This window comes from Nerophis lumbriciformis, linkage group LG38 (genome assembly GCF_033978685.3).
Source record: "Nerophis lumbriciformis linkage group LG38, RoL_Nlum_v2.1, whole genome shotgun sequence".
Lineage (NCBI taxonomy): Eukaryota > Metazoa > Chordata > Actinopteri > Syngnathiformes > Syngnathidae > Nerophis > Nerophis lumbriciformis.
This window is the reverse complement of record NC_084585.2, coordinates 13557342-13578222: the sequence shown is the minus strand read 5'-3', so window position 1 is coordinate 13578222 and position 20881 is coordinate 13557342. Positions and strand designations below refer to the sequence as shown.

The following is a 20881-nucleotide window of genomic DNA, read 5'->3' as shown; positions in this document are numbered from 1 at the left end:
ATTAGTTTTGGATGATACCACAAATTTAGGTATCGATCCAATACCAAGTCGTTACAGGATCATACATTGGTCATATTCAAAGTCCTCATGTGTCCAGGGACATATTTCCTGAGTTTATAAACGTAATATAAATTTAAAAAAAAAACGAAAATAGATTTTGTGATACTAAAACATATGGATGTAATCAACTAGATACGTACTTGGTATCATTACAGTGGATGTTAGATGTAGATCCACCCATGGCATTTGTTTACATTCATGATCGGCATCATAAGCGGTGACGCGGGTGAGATACGGTATGTAATGAAACATGTTTAGCTATTCCTCGTCTTGCAGGGATGATACTTGGATGATAAGAAACTCACTTTATTTGTCGCCATAGAGACCAGGATTAGTGATTTAGAAGTAGCTCGAACATTGCCGACTGGACTTTAGCCGCTAGCTAGCTAGCCATGTCTTAAAGCACCTCTTCTTGAAGGCGTTTCAGTGTTATAACTTTCCCTTTATCGTTATTTTTTAGGCCAAAATGCGCCCGTTCTCCCTTTTCTGTCCACACCAGTGGTTCTTAACATTGTTGGAGGTACCGAACCCCAGTTTCATATGCGCATTCATCGAACACTTCTTTAGTGAAAAATAAAATGTTTTTTTTTTTCAAATTCAAGACAAAGTTATATGTTTTTGGTAACACTTTAGTATGGGGAACATATTCTAAGTAACAAAGACTTAATTTAGAGTTATTTGGTTAGGGTGAGGGTTAGGGTTAGGGTTAGAGGGTTAGGGTTATAATGAGGCCATGCCAAATAAGGCATTAATAAGTACTTAATAATGACTAGTTAAGAGCATATACCGTATTTTCTTGTATTGCCGCCGGGTATATAGTATGCGTCGGCCTAGAATTACCGCCGGGTCAAACTCGTTTCGCAAAATAATTAGCGCATGTTTAGCATTACCGCCGGCTCAGGATTAACGCCGAGTCAAACTCGTTTCGCAAAATATTATTTTTATTAGCGCATGTCTAGAATTTCCGCCGGGTCAAACTCGTCACGTCACGAGTGACACTTCACCTGTCACCATTTTCAAAATGGAGGACGCTGATTTCAATAATTTCAAATCGCATAAAGGGAAGATTAAGAGCTATTCAGTAGGTTTTAAGGTCCAAGCTATTGAATATGCTTAAAAGAACAGTAAGCAGCTATGTTTTATTAATATACCGTAGCTGCGTGTGTCAAATATGAGTCATTAAATGACTCTCGCCTCCTGGTGGTAGAGGGCGCTAGTGATCCTTCTTGCGACTACTCGGCTGCAGAAGAAGTGACAACAAGCAGCAACAGTTAGCAGCGATCGTTTATTTTTTCCTCTCGCTTGCACTTTTAACATGGAGGATTACATATCTAAAATAAAACAGTTTTACTGGACTTTCAATCGAAGCAGGAGGTAATAATTAAAGGAATATCTCCATCGAGACAGAGAGACTTTTAAAACTGAAGAAAGATAAGGAAGACTTCTATAAACAAGTTATCGATGCTTTTGTTCAGAAGGAGCTGCGCATGGACTTCATTTATAAGTAAAGGTAAGACCATAATAACGTTTTTTTTCTTAAATGTGCTTTTCATGATGGTATCCTTATATCACACTCAAATTCATAAGCGCAGGCCTAAATTTACCGCATGCCTTTGGTAAGCGCCGGAGTGAGAAGAGGTTTTAAATTAATTACCGCCCTGGCAGCAATTCAAGGAAATACGGTATGCTACTAATTTGCATGTTAATAAGCAACTAATCAATGGTGATTATGTTCCCCATACTAAAGTGTTACCATGTTTTTATACTGGTGCACAAAATGAACTGTGCATGAACATCACCTTGTTCAAAGAACAAAACCAACACAGTGCATAAACTCACAACACACCTGCAAATCAGTGTGACTTCTGCTGTTGCCGTATTCTTAATACGCCGATAGGGAGAAGTTTTTATTTACACGATGAGTCGTGTGTGTCTTGACCTCCGCCGAACCCCTGAGGCCGACTGACTGAACCCCTAGGGTTCGATCGAACCCAGGTTAAGAACCACTGGTCTACACACTGTGTCTGCTTGTAAGTACTCAGTGATTGTGCGCAGCCGAACATGCTCCTCTGCTCGTAAACCAGCAGTGACACGACTTGACGATGACTAGGGGCTAGGCGACCGGTACTTTTTAGAGGCTGTATAGTACCGAATATGATTCATTAGTATCGCGGTACTATACTAATACGGGTATACCGTACAACCCTACTACATTACATATTGTCATGTCTGTATTATCATGTTTTGTTTTAAGTCATGTTTTGTTTAGTTTCCGTCTTTTCACTCCCTTGTCTGGTCACCATAGCAACCATTAGTTTTCACCTGTCACGTCACGCACCTGTTTCACGTCTTGAGTCACGCACCTGTTTTCGTTAATCATGTCTGTAGTATTTAAGTTCAGTGTTTTTCAGTTTGTTTTTCTGACGACCTCGCACCCCATACCGCACCACATTTATGCTCTGTCCATTCCTCTATGATCCTGCTTCATGTCCCTTGTCACAGTAAGTTTTGGTTCCATGTTTATAGTCTTTTTGTTTTTTCATAGTTTATTCTCCGCCACTGTGCGCGCTTTCATTTATTCCTTTTTTGATATATTAAATAAATCATGTACCTCCATTCCCGTCTCGCACGAGCCAACTTTCCGTTGCATCCTGGAAAAGCAAACACCCCGGACCAAGTCGTGACACATATATACTGAGCAGCATGTATATAAAACGACAATGGAAGTTTTTGGGAGTTTTTTAGAGAGCTTTACAGGTGGAATAGAATGACTCCCTTTTAGTTAGAGCAGGGGTGTCAAACTCAAATACAGAGTGGGCCAAAATTTAAAACTGAACAAAGCCGCGGGCCAAGGTTGAACAAATTAACCTTTTTAATAGGGACCCAAACAAGTTTTGCATTAAATATTGAACAAGCAAGGCTTATATAACTTTATAGTGACATGCAAAATCCAGTTTCAAATAATAATAATAATAATTGAAAATATCAATGGCATATCAAATACAATTTAAATAAAATTTGAATGCCTCTTTTCTATTTGCAGCCTTCTGAGGTAAATATCAACATTAACTTTTTCCACAGGCTAATACATTTGAAAATAAAATAATGAATAAACCAACCATTCAGGACTTTAAACGGCTCAGTTTGCAACACACTGATCTAATCTGATGTGCCCAAACCAGATACCTGGCATCTTTTCTTGGATGCTAGTTCACTAATGCTCAGGCTTTGAGCTGAGGCATCCCTCATTATCGAACAAAGGTGTTCATCAGTCATTATATCTCGTATTCCACAGTCTTGGGGGCGTGCCTTACAGGCACTGCTTTTAACGTCCCCTACGAGCTGACGTCACGTGCGCTTTTCATCCCTTCTAACAACATGCTCGCCCAGTCACAAGATATGAGCGGCTTCTGTGCGCACACACACGTAAATGCAAAGCATACTTCATCAACAGCGATACAGTTTACACTGAGAGTGGCCGTATAAGCAACTTTAACATTGTTAGAAATATACGCCACACTGTGAATCAACACCAAACAAGAATGACAAACACATTTTGGGAGAACATCCGCACAGTAACACAACATAAACACAACAGAACAAATACCCAGAACCCTTTGCAGCACTAACTCTTCCGGGACGCTACAATATACACCCCCGCTAAACCCCCCTCCCCCCCCCCCCCACACACACACACACCTTGTAGCGTCCCGGAAGAGTTAGAGAATGTGTCATTTTCACTTTGGCTGTGTTGATCCATTGTCACATCATGCACAGAGTGTCCATAGCGCTTGTTTGTGGTAAACTTGGACTGGCTCACTTGACTTACAGCATTTTTTGTAATGATTTTGTTTCTTGCAGTTGTGACATTGTTGTCCAAACTCTGGACACTTTCCCCTTTTTGCTGTGTGACTCCCTTTACAATTGTTACACTTTGTGATAGTCTGGGCAATTTTCTGGAATTTGCCTTTAGATTGCTTGTATTGTGTGGGTTTAATCTCATCAACATTGGTAGCTTGTGTAGCCAATGTCTTCACATTTTCCTCTGTCATTTCGTGTATACGGCAGATTGAGATTGCCTTGGCAAGAGTCAATTCACTGTCCCTCAGTAATGTCTTTCTCAGAGAGTCGTTTGTGATGCCACACGCAATTTTGTCACATACAGTATGTGTTCGCCAGTTAGATCTCCAAATTGACATGTTTTAGCTTTAATCTTCAAATCACTTATGAATAAATCCATGCTCTCCCCATGCTTTTGAATTCTCGAATGGAACTTGTGCTTTTCCAATTTTTTTGTTCGTTTGCGGATTGCACATTTCTCTGAGCCTCTGCCGCGTACACAAACGAGCGCTCCCTCTCGATCGCTTCGGGACCAGCAAGGTTTAGTAGGATGTATGTCGCGGGTTTGTCCGAGTGAGCAACAGCAATGAAAATATCATATTCTTGCTCAAAAATGCGCCAGTTCTCCGTGACATTGTCGTTGAAGACGACTGGGTCGGGACAACGAAACCCCTCCGCCATTTGGGATTGGCGTGTCCACCGCACGGCAGGAAAAAAAAATCTCCGGCGGCAAATTTTAGTACAAAAAGTACTCACAGGCGAGAACTTTGTCCACTACTCTGACACCATGTTGTTGTTTGTAGTTACCCGTAGGAAGAACCATGCCGAGCTGTATGAAGAACTTGGCTTTAATTAATACTTCAGGAGGACAGCAATTGTACATACGCACTGCATGAGAGAGTGGTAACAACTGATTCCCTATTGGGCACATCCTGGTGGTGTATTCGAAAACTACAACAACAAAACAGTAATTTTACCAAATGATCTACAGGTGTCCTATCGCATTGTGTTGTGCATTACAAATCCAAAAGCGATTCAGCTGCTGATGCAAAACGGCTAATGCCAGTAGCATGCCGTCGCAAGACGATCTGTTACTACGCTAGAAAAAGAGTTCCTCAGTGTTCACTCTTACAATGTCGCTACAGCTTGGTTATTATACCGGTTACCGAATGTAAATTAAGTATTGTTGGCGGTTTTTGGATGCATTTTTAAAGTGATTTCGAAGCGAATGGACTGCTCCCATTGGCTGCATTGACAGTGTGTGAGAGATCTCGGTGCCCAACTTTTTCACTAAATATAAACGCTGAATTAATAATCTTACTCTTGATTTTAATCGTATTCAATAATTATATCTAACCTACTTACTAGGTTTTATCAAGGCTTAGGTCAAACTGATTACAAAAATAAAGACTAATCAAATCTACTGCAAAAGAAGGGACTCAAAAACTGATGAAAAAATATGTGCTTTTTAAATAAACGATAGAATTAAAGGGCAAATGAAAATACAGCTTCAGCACTTCAGTCATCATTTTTGCGTTGAAAGGGGAACTGCATTTCTTTTTGGAATTTCTCTTACAATCATTATGAAAGACATGATGACAGATTTTTTAAATGCATAAACGTAAATAAAAGTCATTGGGAGCTCCACTATTCCGCCTATAACATTCTATTAATAAGCAAAAAAGCACCAACAATACTCCATTTACATGTTGTGACTTGAATATTAACTAATTATCAGTGATATTGTTATTATAAGCGCTAACGCAGACAAACAATTTATAGCGGTGTCATAATCACTTCTGTGTTTCCCTGTGTTTACATCATCGAGTGGTCTGCTGTTTCCTCGCTTCCTGTAAGTTTATTGTATATCATAAATCATGTCTCTCACCTGGACATGAGACGTCTGAGTAGGTAATGTCATGTCATGTTGGGACACTTTGACAGCCAATTTAGAACCTGGTACTGGCGAGAACGACACGAAAAGCGCTTGTCCCAAAAATCCATTTGTCGTCATGCCTTTCATAATGATTGTGGCCAAAAAAAAAAAAAAAAAAGTGCAGTTCCCTTTTAAGAGACTTCCCTCTGACTTCAGCTCCAGACTTTTTCTATTTGTTTGCCATTACTGCCGTAAGTAGTAGATGAGTGTATTAGAACTCACTACTGCTGAAGCCCGTACAGACCACAGCTAAAAACAGATATCTTTTGGAGGCCCTCTAAAATCTAGGGTCCATGGTTAAAAAACACTGCTCTAGACCCTGCAGAGACAAAGACAGAGGAGAGGAGGGCTGCAACTACTTTGATAGTCGACAAGTCATTGATTATTTTAATGATTAGTCAATTCATCTGATTATTGAGCATATTCAGTGGCTCTAATTTAGCCATCGGCTTTTGAGTACAGCTTGAGATATTTTTATGCATGTGCTAATAACAAATATGACTAATTCATTCAGAAATATTTATTCATACTGTGACTGTGCTGGTCATTAGTCCGTTGCAAAAATAATATTCTACTAAACTTTTGTTCATATTAAAGCAAGGACTGGCAATGAACCAAATAAAACCAATCATCAAATTGTATATAAACAAAGGACAATAAAAACAAGCAAAACAACACCAAATCTATTTAGCTTCCACCAAAAAATGTATTTCGTGATAATGATGTGTTTAGAAAGATGCACACAGGTAAATACTGTATACAAAGGTTAAGTCTAAAGTCTATTTTTCCCACAACTCTGTCGCTCTGTTTTTAGCTAGCTAGCTAACAAGCTAACTATCGTACTAAGGAGAGTCGGTACTTATTTTTCTAATCAGCCTGACCTAAGCTTAAGGTTTGTGTTAAATAAATAATCATCTTTGTGATTAATAAATAGTTTCTTAGCGTTTGACAAGTTGGAAACTGTAAGTAGGTTCGATAAAATTATTGAATGTGATTAAAATCCACAGTAAGATGACTAATTCAGTGTCAAAATTTGAGTGTGCCTCGGGTCAAAAATGTTAGGAACTCCTGTACTGATGAACGTTGCTGTCATAGGTGTACAGTAAGTAAATACTTAAGTAACAAAAGGTGTTTTCCATTACCAATTGTCTTTTTCCCTGTTAGCTGTAATGCTATCTATATACTCTGTGTTCATCTCAAATTGGTAAGCAAGTGAACTAACATTTGACCATTTAAAGCTCTGTCTTAAACAAGTTGGTTGTTGTGGTGTAGAAATGATAGAGTTGACACTTGAGAATTCAAAAGGAAGAAAGGAGTCCGGGGTCCGGGTGCTAAACGCTCTTGCAGCTCACTTGGCGCATGAAGTACTTACTCAAACATTTGTCTCGAATGCCATAGATGACAGGATTGATGGCACGAGGTAGTATCTGTACGATGATGTAGCCAGCGAAGAGAGAGTCGATGTGGTTCTGGGAGAACAAGGTCTTTATAGCGATTTTGACCATCGGCGCGGCATACGTGGTCATGCATAGGAGAACCTGGACGCTGTGTAGCAGGATGGTCATCCGGGCCTTCTTGCCGTCCTTGCTGGCCTTTTGGGCAGTGCAGAGAATCATAAAGTATGTGTAAAAGAGGACAAACCAGACCAGGATCAGGTACACGGCGTAGATGCTGTCCCGCTTCAGGGCTAATAGAGGTTTAGGAAAGGCAGTTTCTCGCAAACAGAACACTCTGGAAGAGAAGAAGTCGAGCGGCTCGGTGGCTAAGGTGATGAAGAGGTCAGGCAGAACCGAGATCAAGCTGTTGGTCCAGATCAGAACGATAATGATGAGAGTTCTGTTGACAGTGCAGAGGCGGGCATGCTGCAGTGGCAGGCACACGGCGATGTAGCACTCGGCCGCCATGCACGCCAGATTGAGCGGCATGTTCTCGGTGGTGAAGAGCGCCAGCAGGATCAAAGTGGCACACACGGACATGTTGATCGTGTAGACGATGTAGCTGACAAAGAAGAGCACCAGGGTCAAGTTCACTTGGATCACGTTGTTTAGCACCAGGTGGAAGAAGAGGATGTAGCGAGGGTTGGTGTAGAACATCTGACCACAAAGGAGAACTGTGTCACAGTTTGTTGTATGTTCTTTTCAAAGTTCCTGACCAAGTCTTGCCATATCTCACCGTGTCCCACCATGTCTTACCTGGTGCTTGCAGAAGGTGTGCATGAAGATGATGTTGATGTAGTTGATGAGCAGGCCAAGGACAAACACTAGAACATTTTTGAAGACCACTTTGATAAACGGGTCTCGGTACCCCACAACCACGGTCACATTGTGCAGCATGAACTGCGTGTTCATGTCGGCGCAGAGCGAACACTAGTGATGACAAGACCGTGGTGTGTAATTAATGTCAGAGTATCCTTGCTGGACTTTGGAATATCAAAATGAAACAGATGACTATGTTTCCATGCATTAAGTTAATCAAATTTAAAATTTCTCAAATAGTTGTTCTAATGCGACTATTGGTCATACGCCGTGTGCCTCCCGTACACTGGGGGGCGCTTATTTCTTTTTAGCGCGTATAAATGTATTGCTTTTCCGGTTGACTTATGACGTTACACCAAAACAAGGCATCTTTGCTGCTCCTCACAATTCGCTCGTTAAAGATCGCAGACCTGGATGAGTCAACAGCCCAGTTCTTGTTGTACCTGATGTTCGCTGTAATATTGGCATCTCCCATCGATGCACTTCAAATTGTTCTGTTCTTGTCATTTGTGAAGCAAATAAACAGTCTCCTCTTCATTTCCAGTTGTTGCCTATATTTTTATTGAATGGAATTTGATTACGGGTTATATCCCGTGCGTTAAGACTGACGCAGAGGCACAAAAAGTCCCCTCTGGTGGAACACTCACTCGTGATATCTGGTTTTCAATCGCATAATCTAGGAGTTAAATCTGACTTTTAAAAAGCCAAACACAATCAGATGAGGTGTTTGCATGGGTTGTAGAATGCTTATTTTGAGCCCAAATATTTGAGAAATCAGAAAAATCTAGTGCGTGGAAATGTAGTCACTGATGTGCTGGTCCTTGTGATCTATGGAGCTTAATTTGTGTCTTTGATTACGAAAGTTTTTTAGACACTAAATTTATGTAACTGAATTTTTTGCGTTTCAATTTTGGGAACTAAAATTTATGCTGGCAATTTAATTGAAAAAAATTGTTTGCAAAATTCAGTGTTTCAAAATCCAGTGTTTTAAAATCCAGTGTGTGAAAATTAAGTGTGAAAAAATTATGTCCTGAAAAATTCTGTGTCGAAAAATTTGCTGTTTTAAAAAGCAAAACTCACTCCGGGTAAATTAATACTAAAGCAATCGATCCTGTCTCAGAACCAGCCAATGAGGTGTCAAGTTTGAAGTCACGTGACACAGGTCTAGCAAAACAGTATAAAAAAGGCAGTTAACTGGGCTACCTGGGCATAATACAACATAATCAACATTTCAATGCAGCCCGCTGGATATTTTCTAACTATAGAAATGATTCCAATAGTTAGAATCTGCACTTTTGAGTGACATAGGAAGCTGCGTGGGGAAGATTGGGTGGGTCACAAAAAGCCTGATAGCGAGTGTTAGACAGAGCCAGATTTTTAGAACAAAGTTCTGCAGAACAGTGATATTTTTACGAATATGTGGATGTTTTTTTTTACCCTAGGTGTTTAGTTATTCCCGTGTTCATTGCATATTTGTTGTTCTTGCTCGATTATAAAATGTCGATCAGGGAGGTGGTCTGCAGTAGAGGAGCAACGTTCATATATTCTCAATATTCAGTGTTTTATTGTAAATCCCAAACTATATTTTTATGTAGATTCTGACTGTCATATTGGGATTAATGCTGATGGGATTGTGTTGAAAATGTTAATTTCCCCCTCAGGGATTAATAAAGTATTTCTGATTCTGATTTCTGATATAATTCAGTAAAAATCTAAAGTTTATTTCGTTTTAGAGATGGTCGGCTTCGTCTTTTTTTACTGAATAAAACACTCAGAATGTACATAAAAATAGAGGATGTGGGATTTACAATATTAACTATGAACAATAAAACACTGAATATTCAAAATATATGAACGTTGCTCCGTTACTTCCCAGACCACTCCTTGAGCGACATATTTTATTTTCGAGCAAGAGCAACAAAGATGCAACAAACAGCAAAAATACAGGCAAAAATGGAAAATTCATCCACTTATTTGATATATCACTTTTCTGCAGAACTTTGCTGTAGAAATCTACCTCCGTCTGACACTCGAGTTTGCGAGGTCTCAGGCTGGTTGCTGCCCAGCCCACTCTGTCCTGTGCCTCGTCTGCATGAAGCAACACTTCCTATGGTCACCGTAGTAACCTGTATGTCACTCAAAAGTGCAGATTCTAACCACTGCAATCATTTCTAAATATCCAGCGGGCCGCATTGAATTGTTAATTATGTTGTATTATGCCCAGGTAGCCCTAACTGCCTTTTTCATGCTGTTTTGCAAGACCCGTGTCACGTGACTTCAAACTTGAGACCTGATTGGCTGCTTTTGAGACAGGATGGATTGCTTCTGTCTTAATTTACCAGAACAGAGTCAACCCAGAGCGAGACAAACAGTAGAAAATGGATGGATGGATGGAGTCTTGTTTTATGAAGCAGCAAATTTGTTGCGTTTTGTCATTTCCCTGCCTTCTCTTTTTTGGTGTCTGTTTTTTCTTCAGTCAATTAGTCCCCAGCGGGGCACACCTGCAACAAATCTCTACCCAGTAGTATTTAAGCTCGTCACCGACAACTGGTCCCTGCCGATTATTGTCTCCTGCACTTCCCACGTGCATGTGCCTGATTGACTTCGTCCTGCCTGGTATGTTGTCTCTCCTTATTTCTGAAATTCCTCACCTCTTTGTATTTGCTTTCTAGCCTTACTGAGGTAAAGAGGATTTTGTGTCGGACCTTTTGTTGAGCTCAGTGCGCCCTGGCCTTTTCCCCCTGCCGACCACTGAGGGACCTGCTTTTGTTTGCTTATTCATGGTGTGCACTTCTGCCCCATCGCTTTTTGTTACACTTTTTGGACTTATTAAATTGTTTAACATTTTGTCAATCAAACTCGCCTCCCGTCTCTGCATCCTGGGGTCACCTCCTTGATCAAACCCTAACAAAATTTTGCGACACTGAATTTTTCAGCTCAGAATTTTTTACATAGAATTTTTTTTTACACTGAATTTTCATACACTGAATTTTTAAATACTGAATTTTTAAACCTTAAATTTTAAACACTGAATTTTGAAACATGCATTTTGCTAACAATTTTTTTATTTTTATGAAATTGATGCAAAAAACTTCTGTTCACAAAATTCAAACGTAAAAAATTCAGTTACTGCACGTAAATTCAGTGTAAAAAAAAAAAGCTTTCGTAATAAAGAAAAAAGCTTTCGTAATAAATAAATAAATTAATCTCTATAGTCATCCTCTTTACAGTGCAGCAAAACCACAGGACTTTGACTCAGAAAGAACATGAAGTGCATACATCATTGTTGTTGTTTTTTAACTGAACACAGGTCACGGGGGCCAGCTAGTGTGACTGCACCAGATGTACGTTGGTAAACCTCACTCCCCGACAATTTCAAGAGTAGTGCTGGCTGCTGGGCTGCCAGCTTGGGCTTTTAGCCTAGAGGCTAGCACACTTACCTACCTCTCAATCGGTTGACGTGATTTCGCAGTAAGGGAAGATCAGAACAAAATGCAGAACCGCTTTAATGGTGTTGTGACCTGTAGGAGTGTGAGGTTTAGGGGGGTGAGTGTAACAGTGGCTACCAGCTCTGTGTTTTAGTCCAGTGGTCAGCACACTCGCCTCTCATTACAAACAACCAGGGTTCGAGTCCCTGTGCGGAATGCTGTAAAAAGGCACAGAAGTCGAACCAGCTGGGTTATACACGTAGTCCAATAAGAAGTCACGTGTACCGTATTTTCCGCACCATAAGGCGCCCTGGGTTAAAAGCCGCGCCTTCAATGAACGGCATATTTCAAAACTTTGTCCACCTATAAGCCGCCCCGTGTTGTAAGCCGCATCTAACTGTGCTAAAGGAATGTCAAAAAAAATAGTCAGATAGGTCAGTCAAACTTTAATAATATATTAAAAACCAGCGTTCTAACAACTCTGTTCACTCCCAAAATGTACGCAAATGTGCAATCACAAACATAGTAAAATTCAAAATAGTGCAGAGCAATAGCAACATAATGTTGCTCGAACGTTAATGTCACAACACACAAAATAAACATAACGCTCACTTTCTGAAGTTATTCTTCATTCATAAATCCCTCGAATTATTCTCCTTCGTTGTCCGAATTGAAAAGTTGGGCGAATGTGGGATCCAAAATGTCGTCTGGCGCTGTCTCCCTGCCTCCCTGTCTTGGTGAACGTCACGTGTGTTCGCCTTCTGTCATCCACTGTTCCCACGCAGTTAGCAGTCTAGCTTCGAATGCCCTGTTGACACCAATATCTAGCGGCTGGAGGTCTTTTGTCAATCCACCCGGAATGACGGCGAGTATTGAATTAAGCGCGTAAGCGTGTCTCTTAATGTGATGTTATGAGCTAGCAAATATAACAACTACACTACCCAGCATGCAACGATAGTGACGAGCATGCGCGGTAGCCCTGAGAAGCGTTGTATGCTGGGAGTTAGAATGTGGTTATGAGCACGCTGTGAGTAAACGTTGAGAACTCAGTTAACACGCCTCGTCTGCATTATTTATAATGCAGACCCCATTTGGGGTCTTTACATAAACACACAAATGGAAATGAAACGTCACATATCCCAGCATGCATCGCGCGCTTCTTCTACGGGGAAAAAAGATGGCGGCTGTTTACCGAAGTTGCGAGACCGAAACTTTATGAAAATGAATCTTAATATTTATCCATATATAAAGCGCACCGGGTTATAAGGCGCACTGTCAGCTTTTGAGAAAATGTGTGGTTTTTAGGTGCGCCTTATAGTGCGGAAAATACGGTACTTCTTCATACTAAACATGACTTGGCTTGTTGTGGCAAAATAAATATTTTAGTATTTTCTTGTCTAACAACCATTTTAGTCAAAGTGCTTCTTACGTGCCTTACGTTGTATTGCTTTGCCTTAACTGCCTGGGCCTGTTTTATGTTCAAAATATAGGACACTTTTACCCACAAATCCCAGGAACATAAAACAAAGACTGTTGTGATAGCAGAGATCACTTATTTATATTGTATTTGTCTTTTGGGCAAAGATTACTCTCTTTCTTTTGTGATTGATGCTGTATTGATGTCTTTACCAAGGTTTGACCAAAATATTCCTGTTTTTGCAGTTTTCTTTGTCTTGCTCACACTCTATTTTCTTTTAGCAGTATAGTCTTGCTTCTCTGTAAAATTAGTTTACCATTTGAAAGTGTTGTTTAGTAACTGTTAACTTTAAATAAATGTCTGCAGTTTTTGCTGAGAACCAAAATTGCACCCAAAAAACCAAGGTGCGGACCGTACCGTACCGTTCTGTACCGTCGCACCCCGAATAGACGTTTGATGCAAAACACGCTTGCTGTGCCCCACTGTGCACTCTGTGGGGAATAGATGTAGACGTTGTGCTACTTGTTATAAGATCCACTGTTCTGAGTTTTTTAGAATAGTTTTCTGTTTACTAAAGAAATGTCCAAAGAAAGCTGAGGTATTTGTATTTATTTGAGATCTCATTTAATATCATATAACGCTGTTATTCGGAACACTGAGTTTACTAATTCAAATGCATAAAATCCAGACCGTATGCAGTGCTCGGAAACTAAACTAGGCTTACATTGTCAACGAGGGGGTAAGAGAGGAATGGACCCAAAGAAAACGAGAGAAGTTGTCCAAAGTTTTGCGCTCATTTAAAAGTGAAAAAGACAGACTTCGTGGTGAAATGTTTGCACTGTCAAATGGAGCTGAAGTTTCACTAAAGCACTAAACTAATGATGCATCACATTACCAGAAGAAATCCTGCATTATTATTATTATAATTGCAAGAACAAGGTCAAAGTCTATTTTAGCTGCTAACACCATTTTATATGTTTGACTTGCATAACAGATGTTTTATTGAAATAGATGGGAGAACATGTTAGCATCTACATTTTGTATTTTCGATCCCATGTTAAGTATATAACACGGCAGATGTTCACAAAAGACCTAATTCCTCTCTCAATTTAGCTCAGTAGGCACTGTAAAAATCTTTTGTCTGCGTGTCTTCTGTATCAAAATCAGTGTTGTCATGAGTTATTGACCTATTCAAGGCTGTAATTACCCAACCTCAAATATCACACTCCAACTTATTTTTATAAATATTGCGTATTTTGCATTCTCCATTTGTAAAAAAACAAAACAAAAAACAGTCAAATCAGTTAAATCTTTACAGTAGGTTTGGGCATCCTGATCAACAATATCATTTGCCCATGTGGTTGGACAGGATATACACACATACATGTTTGTGTATATATATATATATATATATATATATATATATATATATTGTGTGTGTGTATATATGTATATATGTGTATATATACTTGATAATTTTGACAAAGAGCCAAAAAAAAAAAAAAAAGGCTATATCAGTAAATAGAGCGTTCAATTGTTAATGTATTGCTGACTTATGACACTTTTATGAGCGGGTGCCTTGTATAGTCAATCTTAAACTTGCACGAGGGTTTAAAGTGTAATTTAAATTTTCTGTGCATTTAAAAGAAAAAAGGTTATTCAAATAATCCTTGTTTATTTAAACTATTTTCCCTAAAAGAAGCTTTGAGGCAGTATTCAATTACGCTATTATTTAAACAAATTAATCGATAGATTCCACGATTACCAAAATAATCGATAACTGCAGCCTCACTTAAATCCGTAAGTGGTGTTAGACGCCTTTTACTACGTTAGCTTGTGAGTCACACAGCAGACATGCAGGAGGCAAAAGGCAAACAAATTCAGGAAGGTAAAATGTCCATCAAAAGCAAGCACAGTAAAATTGAACAAGACAAACAAAGAAAATACTAAATAGTTACTGCATATAAATGTGTATGTCCTACATTTACAATTAATAGCAAGTGTGTCACAACACAGCAGAGGCAGCAGGTCTCAATGTCAGTCAGGAAGAGAAGAGAAGAACATCAGTGCTCCATCTTCATACCATCTAGAGCAGAGGTCTCAACATCCAAAATATTTGCTCCAACTTTGAGTAAAACTGATCAATTTCGAAATAATGTTTCTATTTTACCGCAACACAAAATATCATAAATACAATAATCACAGTGGAGATCTTCTTGGTGAATCAAGCACAATTGAAATGTTACCAGTCATACTAATACAACACAAATAGCTCACCTCTCCTTGGTTTCTGTCTAAGTGGCTCTCCTATGATGGAAGTTGGAGACCCCGGCTCGAAGGAGACTAAATGTCTAGTGAAGACGATAAAAAAGTGAAGGCGTTCAACTCACCTGAGTCTCGCTCTCCTCTTATGACGTCCATCAGCTGAGAGGCCACCTTTTATGCTGCGTGTGTGCATGTGTGTGCGTCACATGATTGCATCCATGTAGGGAGTTAAATAGGTCAACTTTGAAAAGTGAGCGTCACCTACTTAACAAAATACATTAAATGATTGATAATTATTATTACTATTACTGAACATCATATTTTTGATTGAGTACATACCTTGCTTTTAAGGTCACAGTTCGCTTTATTAAATGTAAAACTGCTTAACTATTGTGTGAACAGCTTTAATGATTAAAAGGGTAAACCGCTTGCAGGTAATTCTTCATTAAAAAACATTCTCGAGTCCAAAAAAATTGAATTTAAAACGTTTTGTGCATTTTGGACGCTAAAAGTATTCCAATGTATGTGAAGATGCATGCTACATGTTATGAGTGACAAAGCAAATGAGTGAAAATCTAATTATATACAGTATGTCATTAGTAATGAATTCATTAAACATTAATGATCTAAAAAAAATAAGTTGTGGAGGAAAAATGGCTTTGGACAAGCCTGGTTTACAGTGTTTCTTTTTAGGAAAGTGCAAAAGTAATTTGAACATGATGAATTATATAAAAAAAAAATGTCAGTAAATAAATGTACGTTATTGGCATTGATAGTTTGAACTCGTAGCCCTGTTCGTCATCTCGACTGAACGCACACAGCTTTCGTATTATCCACTTTGTCTTTTCACGTATTTCACCGCGAAGGCCAAGTATTCCCAATCATAGACTTTAACAACATAAGAGTGTTCTCGAGCTCTGGCTTCTCCTTGGCAGATGACTGCAGTGATGCAAGCGCTGTTGAATCTTTTCACTGGATTGTGTTAGATGTGGTTAATAAAAAGATGTGCTTTGAAGGCTGTAGTCTCATTGTCCACAAACATGATATTGTAGGATTGCAAGCTTGTCACCTCATTCATTGAATTGTTGTTCATTATTCCTTCGCAGTAGTAGTGTGTGAATGTGTGCGTGTTTTTATACTCCAGCTATCAATACTCCAGCCCTGACTGGAGGCTGACAGGTGTGCCAGACTGCCAATCAGGTACAGGTGAGGGAAACAAGCGCTCAGGGAGACGTGCAGGAAAATGTACCAAAATAAGAGCGCTGTCAGGAAATACTATACTTACCAACCCTCCCGATCTTTCCGGGAGACTCCTGAATTTCAGTGCCCCTCCCGAAAATCTCCCAGGGCATCAATTCTGCCGATTTTCACCCGGGCAACAATATTGAGGGCGTGCCGTGATGGCACTGCCTTTAGCATCCGTTTTTTCACCATTCTAACAGCGTGCCGGCACAGTCACATGTTGTATGCGGCTTCTTTAGATACACGTAAGTGACTGCAAGACATACTTGATCAACAGCCATACAGGTCACACTGAGGGTGGCCGTATAAACAACTTTAACACTGTTACAAATATTTGCCACACTGTGAACCCACGCCAAACAAGAATGACAAACACATTTCGGGAGAACATCCGCACCTTAACACAACATAAACACACCAGAGCAAATACCCAGAATTCCTTGCAGCTCTAACTCTTCCGGGCTACAATATACACCCCCGCTACCAGCAAACAACGCCCCCCGCACAACCCCCCGGGGGGTTGGAGGAACATTCTAATCCGAATGATGATCAGATTAAATACAAACCCCGTTTCCATATGAGTTGGGGAATTGTGTTAGATGTAAATATAAACGGAATACAATGATTTGCAAATCCCTTTCAATCCATATTCAATTGAATGCACTACAAAGACAAGATATTTGATGTTCAAACTCATAAACTTTATTTTTTTTTGCAAATAATAATTAACTTGGAATTTCATGGCTGCAACACGTGCCAAAGTAGTTGGGAAAGGGGATGTTCACCACTGTGTTACATCACCTTTTCTTTTAACAACACTCAATAAACGATTGGGAACTGAGGAAACTAATTGTTGAAGCTTTGAAAGTGGAATTCTTTCCCATTCTTGTTTTATGTAGAGCTTCAGTCGTTCAACAGTCCAGGGTCCGCTGTCGTATTTTACGCTTCATAATGCGCCACACATTTTCGATGGGAGACAGGTCTAGACTGCAGGCGGGCCAGGAATGTACCCGCACTCTTTTTTTACGAAGCCACGCTGTTGTAACACGTGCTGAATGTGGCTTGGCATTGTCTTGCTGAAATAAGCAGGGGCGTCCATGAAAAAGACGGCGCTTAGATGCCAGCATATGTTGTTCCAAAACCTGTATGTACCTTTCAGCATTAATGGTGCCTTCACAGATGTGTAAGTTACCCATGCCTTGGGCATTAATGCACCCCCATACCATCACTGGCTTTTGAACTTTGCGTCGATAACAGCTTTGCGATGGTTCGCTTCCCCTTTGGTCCGGATGACACATTGTCGAATATTTCCAAAAACAATTTGAAATGTGGACTCGTCAGACCACAGAACACTTTTCCACTTTGCATGAGTCCATCTTAGATGCTCTCAGGCCCTGAGAATCCGGCGGCGTTTCTGGATGTTGTTGATAAATGGCTTTCGCTTTGCATAGGAGAGCTTTAACTTGCACTTACAGATGTAGCGACAAACTGTATTTAGTGACAGTGGTTTTCTGAAGTGTTCCTGAGCCCATGTGGTGATATCCTTTAGAGATTGATGTCGGTTTTTGATACGGTGCCGTCGAAGGTCACGGTCATTCAATGTTGGTTTCCGGCCATGCCGCTTACGTAGAGTGATTTCTCCAGATTCTCTGAACCTTTTGATGATGTTATGGACCGTAGATGTTGAAATCCCTAAATTTCTTGCAATTGCACTTTGAGAAACGTTGTTCTTAAACTGTTTGACTATTTGCTCACACAGTTGTGGACAAAGGGGTGTACCTCGCCCCATCCTTTCTTGTGAAAGACTGAGCATTTTTTGGGAAGCTGTTTTTATACCCAATCATGGCACCCACCTGTTCCTAATTAGCCTGTTCACCTGTGGGATGTTCCAAATCAGTGTTTGATGAGCATTCCTCAACATTATCAGTATTTATTGCCACCTTTCCCAACTTCTTTGTCCCGTGTTGCTGGCTTCAAATTCTAAAGTTAATGATTATTTGCAAAAAAAAAAAAAGTTTATCAGTTCGAACATCAAATATGTTGTCTTTGTAGCATATTCAACTGAATATGGGTTGAAAATGATTTGCAAATCATTGTATTCCATTTATATTTACATCTAACACAATTTCCCAACTCATATGGAAACGGGGTTTGTAAATGTTGTCCATGTACACATGGCGATAGTTTTATATTATTTGATAGGTTTGGCAACTAAAAGAAGGTTAGATATAATTATTGAACACAATAAAAATCAAGAGTATGATTACTAATTCAGTGTTAATATTTGAGTGGGCCTAGGCCCCTCTTTCGTGGAAAGGTTGGGCCTCAAGGTCAAAAAAGTTAAGAATCCCTTTACTAATTTACATTGTTGACATGGGTGTCAGCAACAAGGTTCACCATACAGTAAGTAGTAAAATTAGTTTTCTATTAAGGTACTACTTTTTCACTGTTAGCTGTAATGCTATCTATATACTCTGTGTTTTACAGTGAGTAAGTAAGCTAAGATTTGGCCATTAAACCTTTCTTCTAAACGGATTGTAGTTTAAAAACAATTGAGTTGAGTCAAAAAGAGGAAATGAGCCAATGAACGTGATGAGTCAAAGGTTCGGGCGCCCAACGCTCTTGCAGCTCACTTCGTACATGAAGGACTTACTCAACCATTTGTCTCGAACGCTATAGATGACAGGATTGATGGCACGAGGTAGAATCTGTACGATGATGTAGCAAGCAAAGAGAGTGTCTCTGTGGTTCTTGGGGAACAAGTTTTTTTAAAGTGGTTTTGAGCAGCGGCGCGGCATACGTGGTCATGCACAGGAGAACCTGGACGCTGTGTAGCAGGATGGTCATCCGGGCCTTCTCGCCGTCCTTGTTGGCCTTTTGGGCGGTGCAGAGAATCATAAAGTATGTGTAAAAGAGAACAAACCAGACCAGGATCAGGTACACAACATAGATGCTGTCCTGCTTTCTGGGTATTAGAGGATTAGGGAAGGCAGTTTCTCGCAAACAGAACACTCTAGAAGAGAAGAAGTCGAGCGGCTCGGTGGCTAAAGTGATGAAGAGGTCAGGCAGAACCAAGATCAAGCTGGTGGTCCAGATCAGAACGATAGTGATGAGAGTTCTGTTGACGGTGCAGCGGCAGGCACACGGCGATGTAGCACTCGGCCGCCATGCACGCCAGATTGAGCGGCATGTTCTCGGCGGTGAAGAGCGCCAGTAGGATCAAAGTGGCACACACAGACATGTTGATTGTGTAGACGATGTAGCTGACAAAGAAGAGCACCAGGGTCAAGTTCAGTTGGATCACGTTGTTCAGCACCAGGTGGAAGAAGAGGATGTAGCGAGGGTTGGTGTAGAACAGTGGTCCCCCAATCACCGGACCGATTGGTACCGGGCCGCACAAGAAATGAAAAATTTTTTTAAAAAAAACAACTTTAAAAAAAATTTTCTTATTTTTTTTTAGTTAAATCAACATAAAAAACACAATATATACATTATATATCAATGTAGATCAATACAGTCAGCAGGGATACAGTCCGTAAGCACACATGATTGTATTTCTTTATGGAAAAACACAAAACCCCCCCAAAAAAACCACATGCATTTTGCTAACAATTTTTTTTTTTTTAAAGAAATTGATGCAAAAAAATTCTGGTCACAAAATTCAAACGCAAAAATTTCAGTTACTGTACATAAATTCAGTGTAAAGAAAAAAGCTTTTGTAATAAAGACACAATTGAACCTCAGAAAGAACATGAAGTGCATACATCATTGTTTTTTTTTTTTTAACTGAACACAGGTAACAGGGGGCAGCGAGTGCGACTGCACCAGATGTACGTTGGTAAACCTCACTCCCCGACAACTTCAAGAGTAGTGCTGGCTGCTGGGCTGCCAGCTTGGTAATAATTATTGTTACCTGTGGTAAAGATAGAGCGGCCGTGCCAGCAACTTGAGGGTTCCAGGTTGGATTCCTGTTTCCGCCATCCTAGTCACTGCTGTTGTGTCCTGGGGAAGACACTTAACCACCGCGCTCTATTTTCCTTGCGCAAAATACTAAATATTACATGTTATTATGAATGTATCTATTACTACATTATAGTGTTGTCCCGATACCAATATTTTGGTACCGGTACCAAAATGTATTTCAATATTTTTCGGTACTTTTTAAATAAAGGGGACCACAAAGAATTGCATTGTTGGCTTTATTTTAAGAAAAAAATCTTACAGTAAATTAAACATATGTTTCTTATTGCAAGTTTGTCCTTAAATAAAATAGTGAACATACAAGACAACTTGTTTTTTAGTAAGTAAACAAACAAAGGCTCCTAATTATTCTGCTGATGTATGCAGTAACATATTGTGTCATTTATCATTCTGTTATTTTGTCAAAATTATGAAGGATAAGTGGTAGAAAATGAATTATTAATCTACTTGTTCATTT

At 39.7% G+C, this 20881-nt stretch overlaps 2 protein-coding genes and 1 pseudogene across 2 annotated transcripts in view; 1 reads left to right on the top strand and 2 right to left on the bottom strand.

The window, feature by feature from the left end:
• Positions 1-234: 234 nt before the first annotated feature.
• rbpjl (recombination signal binding protein for immunoglobulin kappa J region-like) overlaps positions 235-20881 on the top strand; it is an 87064-nt gene continuing 66417 nt past the window's right edge. The window contains exon 1 of the mRNA XM_061932877.1: positions 235-296. The gene's annotated coding sequence lies outside the window, so the exon portion shown is untranslated. The remainder of the gene's footprint in view (positions 297-20881) is intronic.
• LOC133578117 (odorant receptor 131-2-like) lies at positions 7080-8184 on the bottom strand. Its single transcript, XM_061932295.1, has 2 exons — positions 8029-8184; positions 7080-7929 (listed from the first exon to the last, which is right to left on the bottom strand). Exons 1-2 carry the CDS (start codon positions 8182-8184, stop codon positions 7168-7170), a joined length of 918 nt encoding a protein of 305 aa, XP_061788279.1. The 3' UTR covers positions 7080-7167.
• Positions 19041-19819, bottom strand: LOC133578116 (odorant receptor 131-2-like; annotated as a pseudogene).

Bases quoted from the DNA above. Each gene is read 5' to 3' on its own strand.
- LOC133578117 (XM_061932295.1), bottom strand. From the start codon at position 8,184: ATGAACACGCAGTTCATGCTGCACAATGTGACCGTGGTTGTGGGGTAC. The intron at 7,930-8,028 runs GTAAGACATGGT...CTTTGTGGTCAG, and splicing joins ACACCTTCTGCAAGCACCAG to ATGTTCTACACCAACCCTCG.